Here is an 18,264-nt window from a genome sequence, read left to right on the forward strand (position 1 = left end):
TATTTCTTCTCCTTCTGCACTTCAAGTATTAGGTCTCTGCCTGTTATGGCGCCCATTCTTCCTCAGCATTTCCAGATTTCTTCGACTTACTGGATTATAATTTCAGAATATGCTTCTGCAGTTCATTCTGTCAAGATTTTCACTCTTTTTGTCTTCTGTTGTCTTCAGTTTTCTTTCCTGAAATAATTATGTTTAGTTCCTTGCAAACGTCTCTGTTCCTTTAGCGCAGCTTTTGACAGCCCTAAGAAATCTCATTTCAGCTGCTTGGATCTTACTTTCTTGTGGATTGTTAATGATTCATGACTCACTTCCATAGACTAGTGTGGGGATGGCTACTACTTCATAAAATTTCATTGGAGTTATTTAATGTGTCTTTTTTTTCTAAAGTGCCTGTTTATTGTCCCACATTTATTTCCAAATTTTGCTACTTTACTGTCTATATTTTTGTCATACTTGTATGCTGTATCACATCTCAGTAACTGAGATGACTGACCTGTTTTACTACTGTTTTACAGTAATAATTCTGCTTTGTTTCTAGATTGTCACTCAGTGATGGCTACAGGCAGCATAATGCTGTAAGAGGGATGTTCGCAAGTTTTTTGAATTGTCTCCAGCTGATGGTAACACTACTAACAAACCCAAAAATATTTTTATAAAAATTCATCTGTATTTAAAAAAGTACATTTGTTTATGTGATCTTTGATTTCCCTCTAAAACATTTGCAGTGACTGTGTGATCTTGGTATGATAGGCCAATGAGCTGTTTGTTGGGTCTTGACAGCTCTTAAGACACCTTGTACATTTTCCACACTATCTTTTTGTTGAATAAAGTTACCTGAAAATGGTTTTTACCAGCTTCAGTAGTTCAAGAATTGAACAGGAAGTTTAAAAAAAACATGGAGTTTGGGTGAAATGAACCATGGAACAAATCTGCATTCTGCAAAATTTAATTATCTTCACACTGCCAGAATTACACTAACCATACACAATCCAAGCAGTGATATGGTCTGAGAGGTGAATGTTGACTTAATTGGCATCAGATGTCGACTGAAACAGCTGAAAAGTACATGCAATGTAAATATGTCTGTTATAATTATAAAAGGGCTCACACTATATTATTAAATCAAAGACTCATTTTATTTTAAATATTCATTGTGCATGCCCTTAAATTGCAGTGTAGATAGCCTCCAAGTTAGTGTGGCCCTATCCTAAGTATCATAAAGTACTTGCCCCTTCATAGTCTGTATCAAACTTAGATCAAGTTATAAGAAATGAGAGACATGAAAGGAAGCAGTGGTTGTGAATCAAGTGAGACAGTGTTGTAGCTTATCTCTAATGTTACTCTGTTTATATGTTGAGCTAATAGTAAAGGATAAAAGTACCTTGAGGTTTACCAAAGACACTGTTATTCTGTCAGAGACAGCAAAGGACGTGGAATAGTAGTTGCATGGAAGGGACAGAGTCTTGAAAGAAGGATATAAGATGAACATCAATAAAACCAACTCAAATGAAATTAAATGTAGGTGAATTAAATCAGGTGATGCTGAGGAAATTAGAACAGGAAAAGAGATAATAAAAGCAGCAGGTGAGCTTTGATATTTGGGCAGAAAAATAAAGCAAATGACAGCCAAAGCATACAGAATGTAAAATGTTGACTGGCAATGGGAAGAAAAGCTTTTCTGAAGAAGAGAAATTTATTGACATCAAATGTAGATTAAGCACTACAAAACCTTTTTGGAGGTATTTGTGTGGAGTGAAGCCTTGTATGGAAGTGGTAAGTGGAAGATAAACAATTCACGCAAGAAGAGAATAGAATGCTTTGAAATGTGGTGCATCAAAAGAATACTGAAGATTAGATGGGTAGATCATGCAACCGATGAATAAGCACTGAATAGAATTGAAGAAAAAAGAAATTTGTGGCATAACTTTATCAAGGGGTCACCAATTTAGTATCAGAGGGAATTGGGGGAGGGGGGGGGGGGGGTGAGCGATTGAAGAGGTAGACCAAGATATGAATACAGTGAGCAGGTTCAAAAGTATGTTGGTTGCATTAGTTATTTGGATATGAAGAGGCTTGCACAGCATAGAGTAGCATGGAGAGATGTATCAGATCACACTTTGGACTGAGGAAGACAAAAACAACAACAAGGCTAATAATTAATGACATATGAAAGAAGTGGCATGAGGTAATAAAATTGACTTGAATTTTCAGAACATTACATGACTGTATCTGATAGAGTAAAACTTCTTCTGAGAAACAATGAGAGAACACATCTGCTACCAATCAAATGAATTTTTGTATAAGGAGAAGGAAATTGCAAAATATGAGTTTCTCCAGTTCCACTCACATTCGATAAATATTCCAGAAATACTGGTTTACTAAGTGTACTATCTCTGCTACTATTCATCTATGAACTACCAATAACTGAATTTTTACACATACCCTGATATTTGTTGGTTCTTTTGTGAAGTGAAATATTCGACCGTGTCGACTTCTGTTTGCTTCAAATGCCCCAAGTTCAGACCATTGGAAGTTATCGTGGTTAGAATGTTGTATGCTGTAAAACAATATATTTTTTTATTCACATATTTCAGTCATGGGATACTGTTAAAAGATAATGGTAGCTACATTTAATTACCTTGGTGTTTGGTGGGATTCATATGCTGTGGATGAGACAAGCACTGTAGTCAAAAGGGCTCCAATTTTCATTAAGTAATTCATGGTGTGTTTCACCTACAAAAAGAAGAAAAAAAACAAAATTACAAAAATAAGAAAGAAAATAAAATGTTTTACTCAAACATCAATGAAAAATAAAGTGTACAAAATTATTACTGTACAAGACATATTTATCAAAATGTAACCACAATAGTACTGTATTTCCACACTCCCATTTCTTTAATTTTGTATGGTCATCATGGATTGTGTTACAAAAATTTGGTCTGCCTTTTAAGCAATGAACAGTGATGATTTTCAATACTATGTTTTAGTTTTTGACACTTCCAACAAATAATGTATTATGTGAATACTTCCAACACATTTTAGCTTCCATTCTTAATTTATCTGTCTGTGGTATGTCTTGGTCTTTTTCTTTTTCCTGCAGCCTACCACGGATTACATACATTTATCAGTTTCTTCAACTTTGCTAGATACTCACATTTACCATCTTTCTCTATATCATCATGATTATTTACAGGGCGTCCCACTCAAACCTCCCTGATTTCAAGGACCCAGAAGAGAAAAACCACAGTAGACACGACAATGAAAAATGCACCACATTGTAGAGCATCTCAAAGAATTTATATTCCCCCATCAGAACTGCCAAGTATCATTGCCAGAGTGCAGCATGGTCACATGAAGGGAAAATGGTAACTCCATGGCAGCATTCCACAGCAGTAGTGTGGTTGGAAGAAACAAATTCGCCGATTACTGTGCAAAGAAATTATCGTCGTGTGTATTAATGTGATCCACCTGATGTGAAAACAATTAAGGAATGGTATAGGAAGTTTCTGGCAACAGGGAGTGTTCTGAAACGTTCTGGTGGTGCACATTAAGGAGTTTCAGAAGAGACAGTGGTGGACTTCTGACAAATGTTTCTCAGAAGCACACATAAGTCAATTCATCATGCATCTACACAACTTGATGAACCTTGATCAACATTGCATTGTGTAGTTCACCAGCGTCTTTCTATGTGTGCTTACAAAGTGCAAATTCTGCAACATCTGATGCCAAACGACAAACCACACCAATAACAATTTGCTGTGGATATGCTGCAGCAAATTGATACGGATGCCAGCTTCCTCCAAAGATGTTTATTCTCAGATGAGGCAACCTTTCATCTATCAGGAAGGGTTAATAGGCATAACGTTTGGATTTGGGGTTCACAAAATCTGCACATTATCATTGAACATGTTCATGATAGCCCTAAACTGGGCTAAACTGGTTTGGGCTAATGCACGACAGGATTGTTGGACCATTCTTCTTTGTGGAACAAACAGTGAATGGATCAGTGTATCTGTTGTAATGTAATTAACTGTCGGATTTAAAGTTTATCTCATGTGAAAAGTATTATGCCCACAATAAAGAGTTAAGGTAATTTCATTATGTTGCCTGAAAATGTGTTTAATTTATTTAATTATGAATATTTTCTTTTATGATAAATAATGGATTCGTTTGAGATGTTTAATGCTGTATATTTATATGTATCTTTGGAGTTTCTTAAGGTCAGTAGACCAAAGAATCTAGAATGCAGGAGTGTCTGCAACTTCCGGGCACATGTTGGCTTGCCCGTCACTTCTTTGTCTGTATTGGAGGGAGATGGACGTGTATATTTGACAAGCACAGTATAATGCATTTAGAGTACCAATATTCATAGTGAAAATGGTGTAGCTACTATCAAAAAAATACGAATAAATATAATTTTTAGCTGAAAGTATTTCAGATCCGGTAGTGTTTATTTCAAACAGGAAAAAAACCCAGGCCTTTCTTGTTGGAATCATTATTTTGCAGACAAAACTTCGAGAACCCCTAGACAAACGAGATCAGCAGTGTGTAATCTTTCAGCAGCTACTAATAAATAAGTCTTGCTGAAATTGTGCTGGAACTACTCGTATTATTCTCATTCAAAAAACACGTGGTGAGAGTGTGGTCCTAGCACAATATACCATGTAAGATTCCACAATTTTTCAGTTACCTAAGAAACGAGATAGGTAACAACCAGTACACTGTACATGTTGGAGCAGTTTGTGTACCCTCAGATACAAGACTTGCAACCCAACACAATTTTTCAACAAGATGGAGCTCTGCTGCATTGGTCAATGACTATTTGCAAATACCTGGATAGGAAATTTCTGAATCATTGGATTGGACGCGTAGGACCCATTGCCTGGCCACCATGTTCATCCAACATTATGCTGCTTTATTTCTTCATGTGGGGATTCGTGAAGGACAATGTGTATGCATCCCAAGTGGACGATATTCCTAGGTTGCGACATCATATCACTAATGCAATTGCAACAATAACAAAGGAAATGTTACAAAGAAATTGACAAGAAATTGAATAGAGACTTGATATTCTTCATGCTACAAATGGTTCACATGTAGAGGTGTATTGATGATAGATACATAAATTCTTTGAGATGCTCTGTAATGTGGTGCATTTTTCATTGACATATCTACTATGGTTCTTTTTCCTGGGTCTTTGAAATTAGTGTGGTTTGAGACGGATGCCCTGTATAGTTCATCTGCAATCAGTATGCAACTAACATCTCTGCTTTGTTCATATATCTCACTGCGAATCTCTTGTTTCTAGCACCTCTGTCAATATATTTTACGACTATACTTTTACATAAAGTAAAATATGATTTGTGGTCGTTAATGTACCTTATTAGAAACAGGAATATCAGTTCTGAACTGACACAGCTGTTTACAGATATAAATGACAAGTTTTCGGCTCTCTAGTCATTTCATTGACTCTGCACGTCACTAAACTATTTTGATAAATGCACCAATTAGTTTCTTTAGACAAGACTGTGTGCCTGTTAAATATAATAACATACAGCAACAGAAGAAGATGACTGCATTAGTTCCTGACATATTTTGGGGAATTTGGGACCAGTAATCCAAACACCCATCTGCAAAATTTATCTTTTACTTTTAAATCCAAAAAGTCAATAAATAATAATTTCAAAAATGTTCATTATGAATCCTGTATACTGATTCCAAGATTGGTGCTTAATTAAACCTGGTACGCATTACTGAGCAAATCTCAATTTTTGAGATATAAAGAAACTGAGCAAATTTTTATTAAAGCGGTTCTTGTGTTAGCTTTGTTCAGTTACTGAACTAGAATTCTGTGTTTAACAATAATGAATTCCTCTCCAAATTTCACTATTACATTTATCTCTAGCATTACATAGTTCACCAGTGAAGATTGAAGATTTTGATCACATTAGTGGTTTTCAGGACATTCAGAGCTGTCATCAAACTGAAGGCTGGCTTAAACATGGCAGTGTATTGCAAGGCAATGTGATCTACATCTACATCTACATCTACATCCATACTCTGTAAGCCACCTGATGGTGTGTGGTGAAGGGTACCTTGACTACCTCTATCCGTTCTCCCTTCTATTCCAGTCTCGTATTGTTCGTGGAAAGAAAGATTGTCGATATGCCTCTGTGTGGGCTCTAATCTCTTTGATTTTATCCTCATGGTCTCTTTGCAAGATATACGTAGGAGGGAGCAATATACTGCTTGACTCCTTGGTGAAGGTATGTTCTCAAAACTTCAACAAAAGTCCATACTGAGCTACTGAGTGTCTTTCTTGGATAGTCTTCTACTGGAGTTTATCTATCATCTCCGTAATTCTTTTGCAATTACTAAATGATACTGTAACGAAGCATGCTGCTCTCCGTTGGATCTTCTCTATCTCTTCTATCAACCCTATCTGGAACGGATCCCACACCGGTGAGCAGTATTCAAGCAGTGGGTGAACAAGTGTAATGTAACCTACTTCCTTTGTTTTTGGACTGCATTTTCTTAGGATTCTTCCAATGAATCTCAGTCTGGCATCTGCTTTACCAATGATTAAGTTTATAAGGTCATTCCATTTTAAATCATTCCTAATGCCTACTCCCAGATAATTTATGGAATTAACTACTTCCAGTTGCTGACCTGCTATATTGTAGTTGAATGATAAAGGATCTTTCTTTCTATGTATTTGCAGCACATTACACTTGTCTACATTGAGATTCAATTGCCATTCCCTGCACCATGTGTCAATTCATTGCAGTTCCTCCTGTATTTCAGTACAAGTTTCCATTGTTACAACCTCTCAATATACTACAGCATCATCCGCAAAAAGCCTCAATGAACTTCTGATGTTATCCACAAGGGCATTTATATATATTGTGAATAGCAATGGTCCTACAACACTCCCCTGCGGCACTCCTGAAATCACTCTTACTTCGGAAGACTTCTCTCCGTTGAGCAGGCATGCTGCATTCTGTTATCTAGGAACTCTTCAATCCAATCACACAATTGGTCTGATAGTCCATATGCTCTTACTTTGTTCATTAAACGACTGTGGGGAATTGTGTCAAACGCCTTGCGAAGTCAAGAAACATAGCATCCACTTGGGAACTCATGTCTATGGTCCACCGAGTCTCGTAGACAGATAGCGCAAGCTGGGTTTCACACGATCGTCTTTTTCGAAACCCATGCTGATTCCTACAGAGTAGATTTGTAGTCTCCAGAAAAGTCATTATACTTGAACATAATATGTGTTCCAAAATTCTACAAATAATTAACGTTAGAGATATAGGTCTATAGTTCTGAAGATCTGATATTCCAGATGGTATACTTTTGCCTTCGTCTGTCGTTTAAACTGGCTTACCCAGCTTGTTGCAGGAAACCTACAAACAGAGTGAGATGGTGCTCTGATGAGAGAATGGACTCACATTCAGGAGGACGGCTGTTCGAATATTCATCCAGCCTTACAGATTTAGTTTTTCTGCAGGTCTACTAAATTGCTTAAGGCAAATGTCAGAATGATTTCTTTGAAAAGGACATGGGCAACCTCGTTTCTGTCCCCAGTCTGAGCTTGTGTTCCATTTCAAATGATCTTGTCATTGATGGGATGTTAACCTCTAAACTTCCTTCATTTTTGGGACCTACAATTTGATGTGAACTATAAATCACAGTGCAGCTTGGAATTTATCACATTAACAAATAGTTGCCATAGGTGAAAGAAGCAATAACTGACAGAAAAAAATGCTAGTACTGACTTGGAACCAAATGCCAGACCTTTGGGTTTGTGATCTCACATTCATTCACTGAGCCACTAAGCTGAAATCCTTAGGATACAACAGAACAAAAAAATAAAACCCGTGAGTCGTGGGCACAGTTGAGTGCTAGTGGGTCAATGCTTTTGTGCCCTGTGGGCATGAATGTTATCATCAGAATAAAAGGGGTTGTTCATGCTTCTAGATAAGCATCTAATTCCGTTTCTCATGAGTGTGTTTATTACCAAAGTAATTCAATAAATAATATCACACAATTGTTTCTCAGGACATATTAATTCTTCAGAGTTAGACTTTGGTGGCTGTACCAATCAACATTCTTTTATGTCCACAGTATTACTTTTCCACGAGTTGCACCCTGGAAGTAAGTTCCGATTGTGTCCAGAAATGGATGGGCAGTCAGATAGCAATGTGCATGTGCAAGAGTAGAGAGGAGATATGTGGGAATAAAGCAGTGTAATTTCAGTCTCGTGTCAGCTGTGGTTACTGGACAGTGATGGGATAAAATGGCTGCCCTGATATTGTCTCCTGCCAGCTGCAAGAGTCGTTCAGTTATCTGATTTTTGCAGACTCAAAATAATCTCCATCAAATATCCATCAGCAATTGTGCCACATGTATGGACATGACATTGTGAGTGACAATATTGTCAGATGATGGTGCAAGCAGTTCACTGAAAGAGGAACCAATATTCATGATGGAGATTTTAGTGGCTGACTGTCCCTGAGACACCAGAACTGATGGGAAATGTGTGAGAAGCAATTTTGCACAACCGACACTTCACAATTTCAGAAAGCTCCCCCCCCCCCCCCCCCCCCCTCGCTCTCTCGCTTGCTGCATGTTGTCACTGGCGTTGAAGCATGGGTGTAACATGCCACAACAGAAACAAAACAACAATCCACACACTGGTGACATTGGCACTTGTGAAGACCAAATTCAAGCAGACAATCTCTGAAAAAAAAAAAAAAAAGTGCTCTGTCTTCTGGGATTGGTGTGATGTCCTCCTGTGCAAGTTTTTACGTGTGGGTGAGTGGGGAGTGGGGAAGACCATATATGCCAACTGGTATTGCCAGACAGTGAAAAATCTGAGGAGAAATGAGGTGTTGACAAGAGGAATTAAACTTGTGCATAACAACTCAAGACCCACACAGATAATGCTACATGAAATATATTGAAGCAGTTTGGATGGGATACCTTCAACCATCCACCCTACAGCCCTGAACTTGCCCCAAGTGACTTTAATCTCTTCCATCTCATGAAGCATGTTTTGGCAGGAAAACACTTCCAAAACGATGCTGAGGTGGAGCCCGAAGGGACTTCATGGCTCTGGACACTGGTGGCAGATTCCTATGATATAGGCATGCAATTGATTGTGCACTATTACCATAAATGCCTCAACAACAAAGCTGACTGTGTTGAGAAGTAGTCAGTGAATCTATGTAAGTATTCCCATAACTACTTCTTGCTTAGTGATGCTTTTGTTTTCCTTATTTTTCATCAGAATTTACTATCTGGATGCACCTTGTACACAGTCTCTGTCATGTTCATATGGCCTTACACCGGACTGTGTAAGAGCATGTATGCTGTGTTGGTGAAAGCTCTTCTCCTGTGCTGATAGCCATCTTTTCACTGCATAAATTACTCTTTCGTTAGCTTCAAATTGTATCCCACATAGGGAATCCTTAAGTGCAAAACTGATGAAGTTCAAGGGCTCCAGGTCTGATGTATAGGGTGGGTGAAGCCATGATATCCAACCCCACTTACAACAATCTGTGGTGGAAAGGCCTCTCCATTGGCCTCATACTGACTCAACAGTTCAGATGAAGCGGTGTTTCCTTGAATCTTTTGGTTCTTTGCACAAGTACTTCCAACGTGCACTGATAACTGTAGAGCCAATTCTTGAGTGGTAGTCCGCCAATCTGCCCGAATAATGGTATCTGTGAGATTCAACAGTCGGGCGCAGTGGCTGTGTTAGGGGGTTCCAAATGGAGCCAATAATGGAGCTCAGTTTCTGTACTGCCTGACACTTTTTACCCAACTCTTTTTACCCATCACACAACATTACTTCTATCAACTGAGTCATTACCATACACTGCCCACAACCGTTAATGGATGTCCACCAAGTTACTTCTTCTGAAACCAACAATTCAATTACAGCATGTCTCGCAGATGCCATTTTGATGGTTCACTATGACTCTGCCATATATTGCCACTCTTCGAAACATTGCGCATGTGCAGAAGAAGTATCAAATTTGAAGCACTAAAACAAAGGAGGGCAGATTCAGGTGGAATAAACTGTACTTGCAGTTGCGAATATGGAAATAATCAGGTGTATAATGGAATGATGAGAATGAAAATTTGTGCCAGACTGGGACTCGAAACCAGATTTGCGAGCAGTCATCTTACCATTAGGCTTTCCGAGCACAACTCGTGACCAGACACAAACTGCTTTATGTCATCAATCATGTGTCTACAACCTGCACTCATACATGCATTATGTATATTGCCACACATTTTCCATTATTTCTGGTGTCACCAGGGACAGTCAGCCACTATGGTCTCCATCGTGCATATTGGTTCATCTTTCAGTGAACTACTTGCGCCATCATCTGACAATATTGTCACTCACAATGTCGTGTCCATACATGTGGCGCAATTGCTGGTAGATTTCTCATGGAGATTGTTTTGAGTGTGCAAAAATCAGATAACTGAACGACTCTTGCAGCTGGCAGGAGACAATATCAGGGCAGCCATTTTATCCCATCACAGTCCAGTAACCACTGCTGTCACGAGACTGAATTTACACTGCATTATTCCCACATATCTCCTCTCTACTCTTGCACATGTAAATTGCTCTTTGACTGCTCATCCATTTCTGGACACAATCAGAACTTACTTTCTGGATGCAACTCGTAGAAAAATATGTCTACTTAAGAATAAATATGTCCTGAGAAACAATTGTGCGACATTATTTATTGAATTACTTTGGTAATAAACACACTCACGAGGAACAGAATTAGGCACTTATCTAGAAGTATGAACAACCCCTTTTGTTCTGGTGATAATGTTGATGCCTACAGGACACAAAAGCATTGAGGAATCATCCTGACCCATCAACACTTAAATGTGCCCACGACTCACTGGTTTTATTTTTTTGTTCTGCTATATCCTAAGGATTTCAGCTCAGTGGGTCAGTGAATAAATGGGAGACCACAAATCCAAAGGTCTGGGGTTTGGTTCCAATTCAGTACTAGCATTTTTTCTGTCAGTTATTGTTTTATTCACCTATGGCAACTATTTGTTAATGTGAGAAATGTCAAGTTGCACAGTGATTTAGAGTTCACCTTACGGGCATCACCACAGGGTTGAATGTTTTCAAATGTGTTGAAATAGCTGCTGAAAACTCTGTGGAGAGAGGAGACGTGTTAATTGAAAGCCGCTTGCCCTGTTTCGGCGGGTAAATGCGATATTGCAGTGCATTCTCGAAGGAGCTTTGCATCCCACTTCTGAATAACACAGGCACTGAAGCATTGTATTTATCCGCTGAAACCGAGCAAGCGACCTTCAATTAAAATGTGTCTCCTGTATGGCAGTATACATAATAAAGGTACGAGTGCAGATTGTAGATACATGGTTGATGACAATGACATATGAAAGTTTGAGTGTCGTCGTGAGCCGTGCTCATATATCCGGGGGTAAGGTGACAGCTTGCGATAAGCTTCCGAAGGAACTTTGCATCGCGCTTCTGAACACTGGCACTGCAACATCAGGTGGTGTGAAGTGTCGAAACAAAGAACACGCCTGTCAGTTCTTGTAATGCCAAGCGAGAGCTATCTATTGTAGCGCTGCCAACAGAAACGGTGCTTTGACTACTGAACTGAAGGCTTCAGTTAGTTGAAGTGCTCTGATAACAACATGGCGAGCTCAAGTAAAATGAAGCAGCCAATTTTTCTGTCAGTATGGGTAAATGCATTTCTATTTGTGCGATGAAGTGAAGTTGCTAAGTGTTTACTAAATAACAAAGTACAGAGAATTAAGAAATGTAATTTGCAACGTCATTACTCTGTGTACCACGCAAATGAATATGTGCAATATTAAGGAGAAGAACGTGATGACTAGTATCAGAATTAAAGGAACTCGCTGATACGGAGGACTAACAGAGAAGCGAAGCATACGTCCGTCTCTGCCTCAGAGTAGCTCTTCATTTAGCCGAGAAAAGAAGGCCGTTTACTGAAGGAGACTGCGAAATAACTGACTGAGATGTACGCTGAAGAAATGTGGCCACATCTGGTATACAACAGTGAAAGAGTAACTTCGTTTCCTACGACTATTATGCAACTTGTTCACAAAATGGGTGACGTATGTCCATGAGGAACAAGGTGTCACCGAGGGAGATGGTGCAGACGCACACTGGAGTTAGGGAGGATGACGGTCCAAAGCCGCGTCTGGCCATCCTGATTTAGGTTTTCCATGATTTCCCTACACTGCTTCAGGCAACTGCCGGAATGATTCCTTTGAAAGGGTATTGCCAAATTCCCTTTCCATTCTTCCCTAATCCGATGGGACCGATGGCCTTGCTGTTTGGCACCTTCCCCCCAAGTCAACCAACAAACCATGAGAGACTGTGCAATTAGCAATTTTCATTAGGGATGTCGATCACAAGTGGAATATGACAGAGGAATAATTGGATTTAGTTCTCCTTAAGGGCATCACCAAGGGATTGAAGGTTTTCAGAGGTGTTGAAAGAGCTGCTGAAAATGCTGGCCTGAATTGGAGTGAGCCTGCTTCTATTGCAACACATAGGGCTCTGTCTGTGGTAGGTGTCAATGCTGGATTAATGACACGGATGAGGAAACACATGAAACGTGCTTCTGTTGCAACACGTGATCTCATTCCTACACAATGTGGCCTTCATCAAGTTAATCTATGCACCAGGTACATAAAACTTAAGAATGTTATGTGTACTGTAGTACAAGTTACAAATTCCATCCAGTCAACAGGCCTTAGACAGAGACAGCTTAAAATTTTTGTTGAAGAATGTGGCAATCGGTATGGTAAATGTTGTGTGATTAGGGCCTCCCATCAGGTAGACCATTCGCCAGGTTGAAGTCTTTCGATTTGACGCCACTGCGGCGACTGGCGCGTCGATGGGGATGAAATGATGATGATTAGGACAACACAACACCCAGTCCCTGAGCGGAGAAAATCTCCGACCCGGCCGGGAATCGAACCCGGGCCCTGAGGATTGACTTTCTGTCGCGCCAACAACTCAGCTACCGGGGGTGGACGTTCGGTATGGTGATCTCCCTTATCAGTGTGATGTGCGCAGGCTGAGCAAGGATTAGGTGTTAGATGAATAGCATTATTCGTGAATAACCAAAATCAGACTGTTCCTCAGTTGCAAGAAAAAAATCTGGATTTGTGACTTAGCTTTCTTTCCTTGGCGCTTTAACAGGTCACTTGAGTGATTAAAATACCTCACTCCATAGCAAGGACCTCATCGTAACAGATATGTACTATAGAATAAAAGGCTTCAAAACGTCACTGGATCTGGAAACTTGGACATTTGTGGTAAGAACTGTGAGACCAAACTGCTGAGGTCATCGGTCCCTTGGCTTACACACTACTTGATCTAACTAAACTAACTTACGCTAAGGACAACACACACACCCTAGTCTAAGGGAGGATTCGAGCCTCCGATGTGGGGAGCCGCGCGAACCGTGACAAGACGCCAAAGACTGCTGCTGTGACAAACATGCATCCCCGTACTCAACCCTCATTCGTCGATGAATTTCAATAGGTTTCACACCTTCACTACGCAAAAACCGAATAACAGAACGCTGTTCTTCCCTGGTGCAAGTCGCAAGTGGGGTGCCATCTTTATACTAATACTGCGACGGTATGTGTGCATCTGCACTATGCTGCCACCTAGAGGCCATTCTGCACGCTGTTTGTAGTCGCTTACCAACTTACAGGATAACAGCGCGAAATTTCGATTTGTTATTACAAATTTTCATTTGACTCACCCTCTTACGTGCAATCTGGTAAGGTACCCGGAGCTATTTTGCACCTCGACACTTCAAGCTGCAGGCACAGAGGGAGGCCCCATTTGCTAGTTAATCTACATAGCGGTGAGATTTTGCTAGTGTAGCAAGAACGTGTAGGCGCAAATTTTTTGAATATCACAGGATTTACACTTGTACTACAAAAAACGAAGCTTTGAGTGGGAGTCGAATCTCCGCCTGACACAAGTTCGTCTTACGACGCTCGAACGCTAACCACTATTTTTTTAAGGAACCTTCCCGGCGGCCAAAGGGAGGGGTGGGGGCAAAGAAGGCAGGGGTCACGAACTGAGGCCTGGCCGCCTTGTCTCGTTCCCACCCTCCAGGAACCAAGGAAAGCAAGCATAGGGAACGTATAGGTACAATGAACATCGTTATTTATTTATTTTTCTTTTCGTCCTTTTTTGTTATTTTAATTAATTTATTTATTTTTGTCACGAATACCACCGAGAGGATATCACGCGAGGAGGCGGGCGCAGCAAGACGTATCCGATTATCAGTGAATATATCGGTTCTAGGTGTGGAAGATGTGGGGATCAACTCTTCATGACAGGAACACCCCAGATCAGGGACGGGTTAAGGAAACATTACAGAGGAAACTGGAGAAAAATTGTCTGTATTTTGGACTGCGGACAACTGCACAATGGCGTTCATTCAGGAACGGCCGAAAGTCAGGTACACTTTTTTCCCCATCAGCAAACAAGTAGCGTGCTGCATGTCCACAAATCCATCTCACAGAGTCCGTCTTCGCTTGCGGGAAGTATCCCGCGTCTGGAAAGAGGAGCAGTTGAGTAGGTATCTGATGATGAGTCGCACCAAGAACCAGACACCTCTCGCCGACCTACTCGACTGTGTCCATAACATCACTGTCGACACGCAACGGAGTATCTGCGAGGTGAATCCTCTGAAGGCGTGACCGGCATACTTGCTTTCCATTGACTGTAAGGTGCCTTGCAGACTGGACGTCAGTGTCAAGATAAGAAGCGCACACCGATCGCCAAACGGCAAGCCAGACGACGTGGAGAAGCTTCCCTTCAACAACATTCGGTGACATGTGCTGCTGTAGGAAACCGCCTTCGTGGATGTCAATTGCGCTGGCAGTATCACAACACAGACGTAGATCAGTTCAAGGAAACAGTGGCGGAAGTAAAAGAAGGGCGGCGGGAGAGGGTGTGGTGCAAGGGCCTCCACCAACAGGCTGGTAAGGCACACAGGACTACGGCACTACAAAGCGTCATGTAAGAGTCAATGAAAAGAGCTACCGCTCTGTCACGCACATGATACAGACCTAAACCGCCCCTGCACCGTGGGAGAGTGAGGGTTTCGTACCCTATCTTGAACAGCAAGCCGTGGCAAACAAACGAACCCAATGCTGCTATCATGTGGCGGACCGTGGATGGCGGAACAGGAAGTATCTGTGCCATTTGGGGAGATACCTGGCGCCAAATTGACGTTTTGTGTGCGTTGCAGAAGATAGAGTGCTTGTAAACGGTGATCTAAGAGCCCAGTTCGTAGTTGGTAAAGTAGACTCAGCAGTTGAAGGCAATTGTCCGTTGCAGATCACTTGCAAAATCGAGACCTAAGCATCGGAGGGGATCAGCTACAAGCAAAGGAGCAGCACTGCCAGCAGGAAGTGCCGCACCTATAGCCATGGAGCTCGATTTGCGGATGTTGAAGCAGCTACCATAAGCTTCTCCGTAGGTGGTGACCCATGCCAGTGACTCCCTGACCTCAGCACCGCTACGAAGAGCCGGCCGCGGTGGTCTAGCGGTTCAGGCGCTCAGTCCGGAACCGCGGGACTGCTACGGTCGCAGGTTCGAATCCTGCCTCGGGCATGGATGTGTGTGATGTCCTTAGGTTAGTTACGTTTAAGTAGTTCTAAGTTCTAGGGGACTGATGACCACAGATGTTAAGTCCCCTAGTGCTCAAAGCCACTTGAACCATTTTTGAACCGCTACGAAGAACGATGACGAGATAGTCTGTATATGCAGTGAAGCTGAATACATGGCCAGAGAAACCCCAGAGAAGTGTTGATGGAGGCCGCATAGCAATGGTTCCAATGTGAATGCATACAACAGTGCAGAGTGCAGGCAGCCTTGATGCACTGGTCGACAGATAGAGATAGGAGGAGTAAGACGGTCATTGTAGAGTATACGAGACGTAGCTCCACGCTGGAGACGCATTATGACGTCGACGGTAGTATGAAGGTAGCCCATATTGCGGAGCACCTCTTCCAGGAAGTCGTGATCGACTTGATGGCTGAAATCAAGAGCTGCCAAAAGTCCAGGCATATGACGAGTGTGAGCAAGAGCAATTATGTCCCGAGAGCGGCAGAGGGCAGTGCGGACGTTATTGGTATCTCCCAAAGAAGTTTGATGGAGCGAAACCACGTACTGAGCTGTCTGTTTAAGCCACGCAGGCAACATTCCGTTAAAGGTCTTTGTATCGCTGATGAGTAACCTCAAGGGGCAGCAATCGCATATCCATGAGGTACCCTGCTCCTAGCCATCTTTTCACTACACAAATTACGCTTTCATCAGCTTCAAAGTGTGTCTCACATACAAAATCCTTAAAATGGCTCTAAGCACTATGGGACTTAACATATGAGGTCATCAGTCCCTTAGACTCAGAACTACTTAAAACTAACTAACCTATGGGCATCACATACATCGATGCCCGGGGCAGGATTCGACTGTAACAGGATGCGACTGTAGCAGCAGCGTGGTTCCGGACTGAAGCGCCTAGGACCACTCGGCCACAGCGGCCGGCGGAGTGGACTGTTGCAAGTATCTGCAAGCACTGGTACGACTCACGTGGCCGCGAAAGAAGACGTAAGAATTGTGCTAGGAAAAAGACCCTGAATGAAAAGGACCAGAGATGCGTTTCAAAGTTTGTCAATAGAAATCACTTCGAAACCCGACATGCATTGCTGCAGGCAGTAAATGGAGGTCCATCCCTACCTATTAGAGAGAGAATATACAGTAGCAACGGGAACTACGTGCGAAGAAAATTTGGTGTCGGCCACCTCTCAAGCGGCCATTTTTCACACAGACACACAAAGCTGCGCGTCTTCAGTGGGCTAGGAATCTCGAACGTGGACAATTGCTGCATGGCGGAGCGTAATCTGGTCTGATGAATCACGTTTTTGTCTGTACTGAAATGACGCAAGTCGTCGAGTTCATCGAAGGCCAAATGAAGCGTTTCATCCTGAGTGTGTGCGAGGTCGGGTTCAATCCAGAGGCGAATCTGTGACGTTTTGGGAGTGTTTTTATTACGATGAATTGCGACCGCTCACTAAGGTGACAACTAAGATGACACGATTTCAACATTCTGAATGCTCAGGTGTTGCCTTTCAGTCAACATCTGCTTGATGAGTATGCTGTTGATACCCCTCTTTTCGAGACGACAACAGCAAAGGTCATCGCGCTGGAAGAATATTTGACTGCTTTGCTGAACACTTTCACACCCTATTACATCTAGATTGGACTGAAAGGTCACCTGGATTGAAACACTTAGAAAATCTGTGGGACATGTTGGAAAAGCAAGTAAAACATCGACGTTAGCATCCCTGCAACTTGTGCCATCAAATCCGCGGCGAGTGGCTTAACATGGATACGACGCACCTGCACAACATGATTCACTTCCTAGCCGAATCCAGACGGTTATCAGGTCCAGTGGTGAAATTACAGAGTATTAAATCACGCTTGTAATGATTTCTCTAGGGATGACCAATTTTTTATCCTGTGCGCTTAGTTAAAGAAAAACGAAACAGAAAATGTCCCCGTAGTTGATCTCTGCAGCTCTCTTATAAATTGAAGCGAAAACGGTATTATCTTCTGCTCTATTTACGTTATAACATGACTGTCCTTCACATTAAACTACAATGTTATATATTTTCTCTTAGCAAAGAGTTAAAATGCAGTTATTCGTAATCTGTGGCCTAACTGAAACGGTCGGCATTAAAATTACGGTATACCAGACGTTAGTAGTGTTATTAACACCATATATGAGGCGTCTTTCTTACACTGCTGGCGGTGTAAGGCGCTGCAGTCATGGACTGTGCGGCTGGTTCCGGCGGAGGTTCGAGTCCTTCCTCGGGCGTGGGTGTTTGTGTCTGTCCTTAGGATAATTTAGGTTAAGTAGTGTGTAAGCTTAGGGACTGATGACCTTAGCAGTTAAGTCTCATAAGATTTCACACACATTTGAACATTTGAACAGTGTAGGGGAGGCCTGGGCATTTTACGTAAGGAACACCTCTACGCAGAGCACTTTCCTCGGGAACCATTCTTGCTACAGCGCTACCGACATTGGAAGATTAGTACTGCCATTTACTGGGGGGGGGGGGGGGGGGGGGGGGGAATCGCGACACCAGCTCAGTCGACGTTTTAGCGCGAAGAACATATTTATG

General features: G+C 41.7%; 1 protein-coding gene across 1 annotated transcript in view; it reads right to left on the bottom strand.

Annotated features, from left to right (window-relative positions):
- The window catches only part of LOC126337802 (uncharacterized), an 86,693-nt gene that overhangs the window by 44,965 nt on the left and 23,464 nt on the right, over window positions 1-18,264 (bottom strand). The window contains exons 2-3 of the mRNA XM_050001499.1: window positions 2,639-2,733; window positions 2,443-2,557 (exon numbers count right to left, since the gene is read on the bottom strand). Of these exons, the coding sequence (XP_049857456.1) occupies window positions 2,443-2,557; window positions 2,639-2,721 (198 nt within the window). The 5' untranslated portion in view covers window positions 2,722-2,733. The remainder of the gene's footprint in view (window positions 1-2,442; window positions 2,558-2,638; window positions 2,734-18,264) is intronic.

This window comes from Schistocerca gregaria, chromosome 1 (genome assembly GCF_023897955.1).
Source record: "Schistocerca gregaria isolate iqSchGreg1 chromosome 1, iqSchGreg1.2, whole genome shotgun sequence".
NCBI classification, from domain to species: domain Eukaryota; kingdom Metazoa; phylum Arthropoda; class Insecta; order Orthoptera; family Acrididae; genus Schistocerca; species Schistocerca gregaria.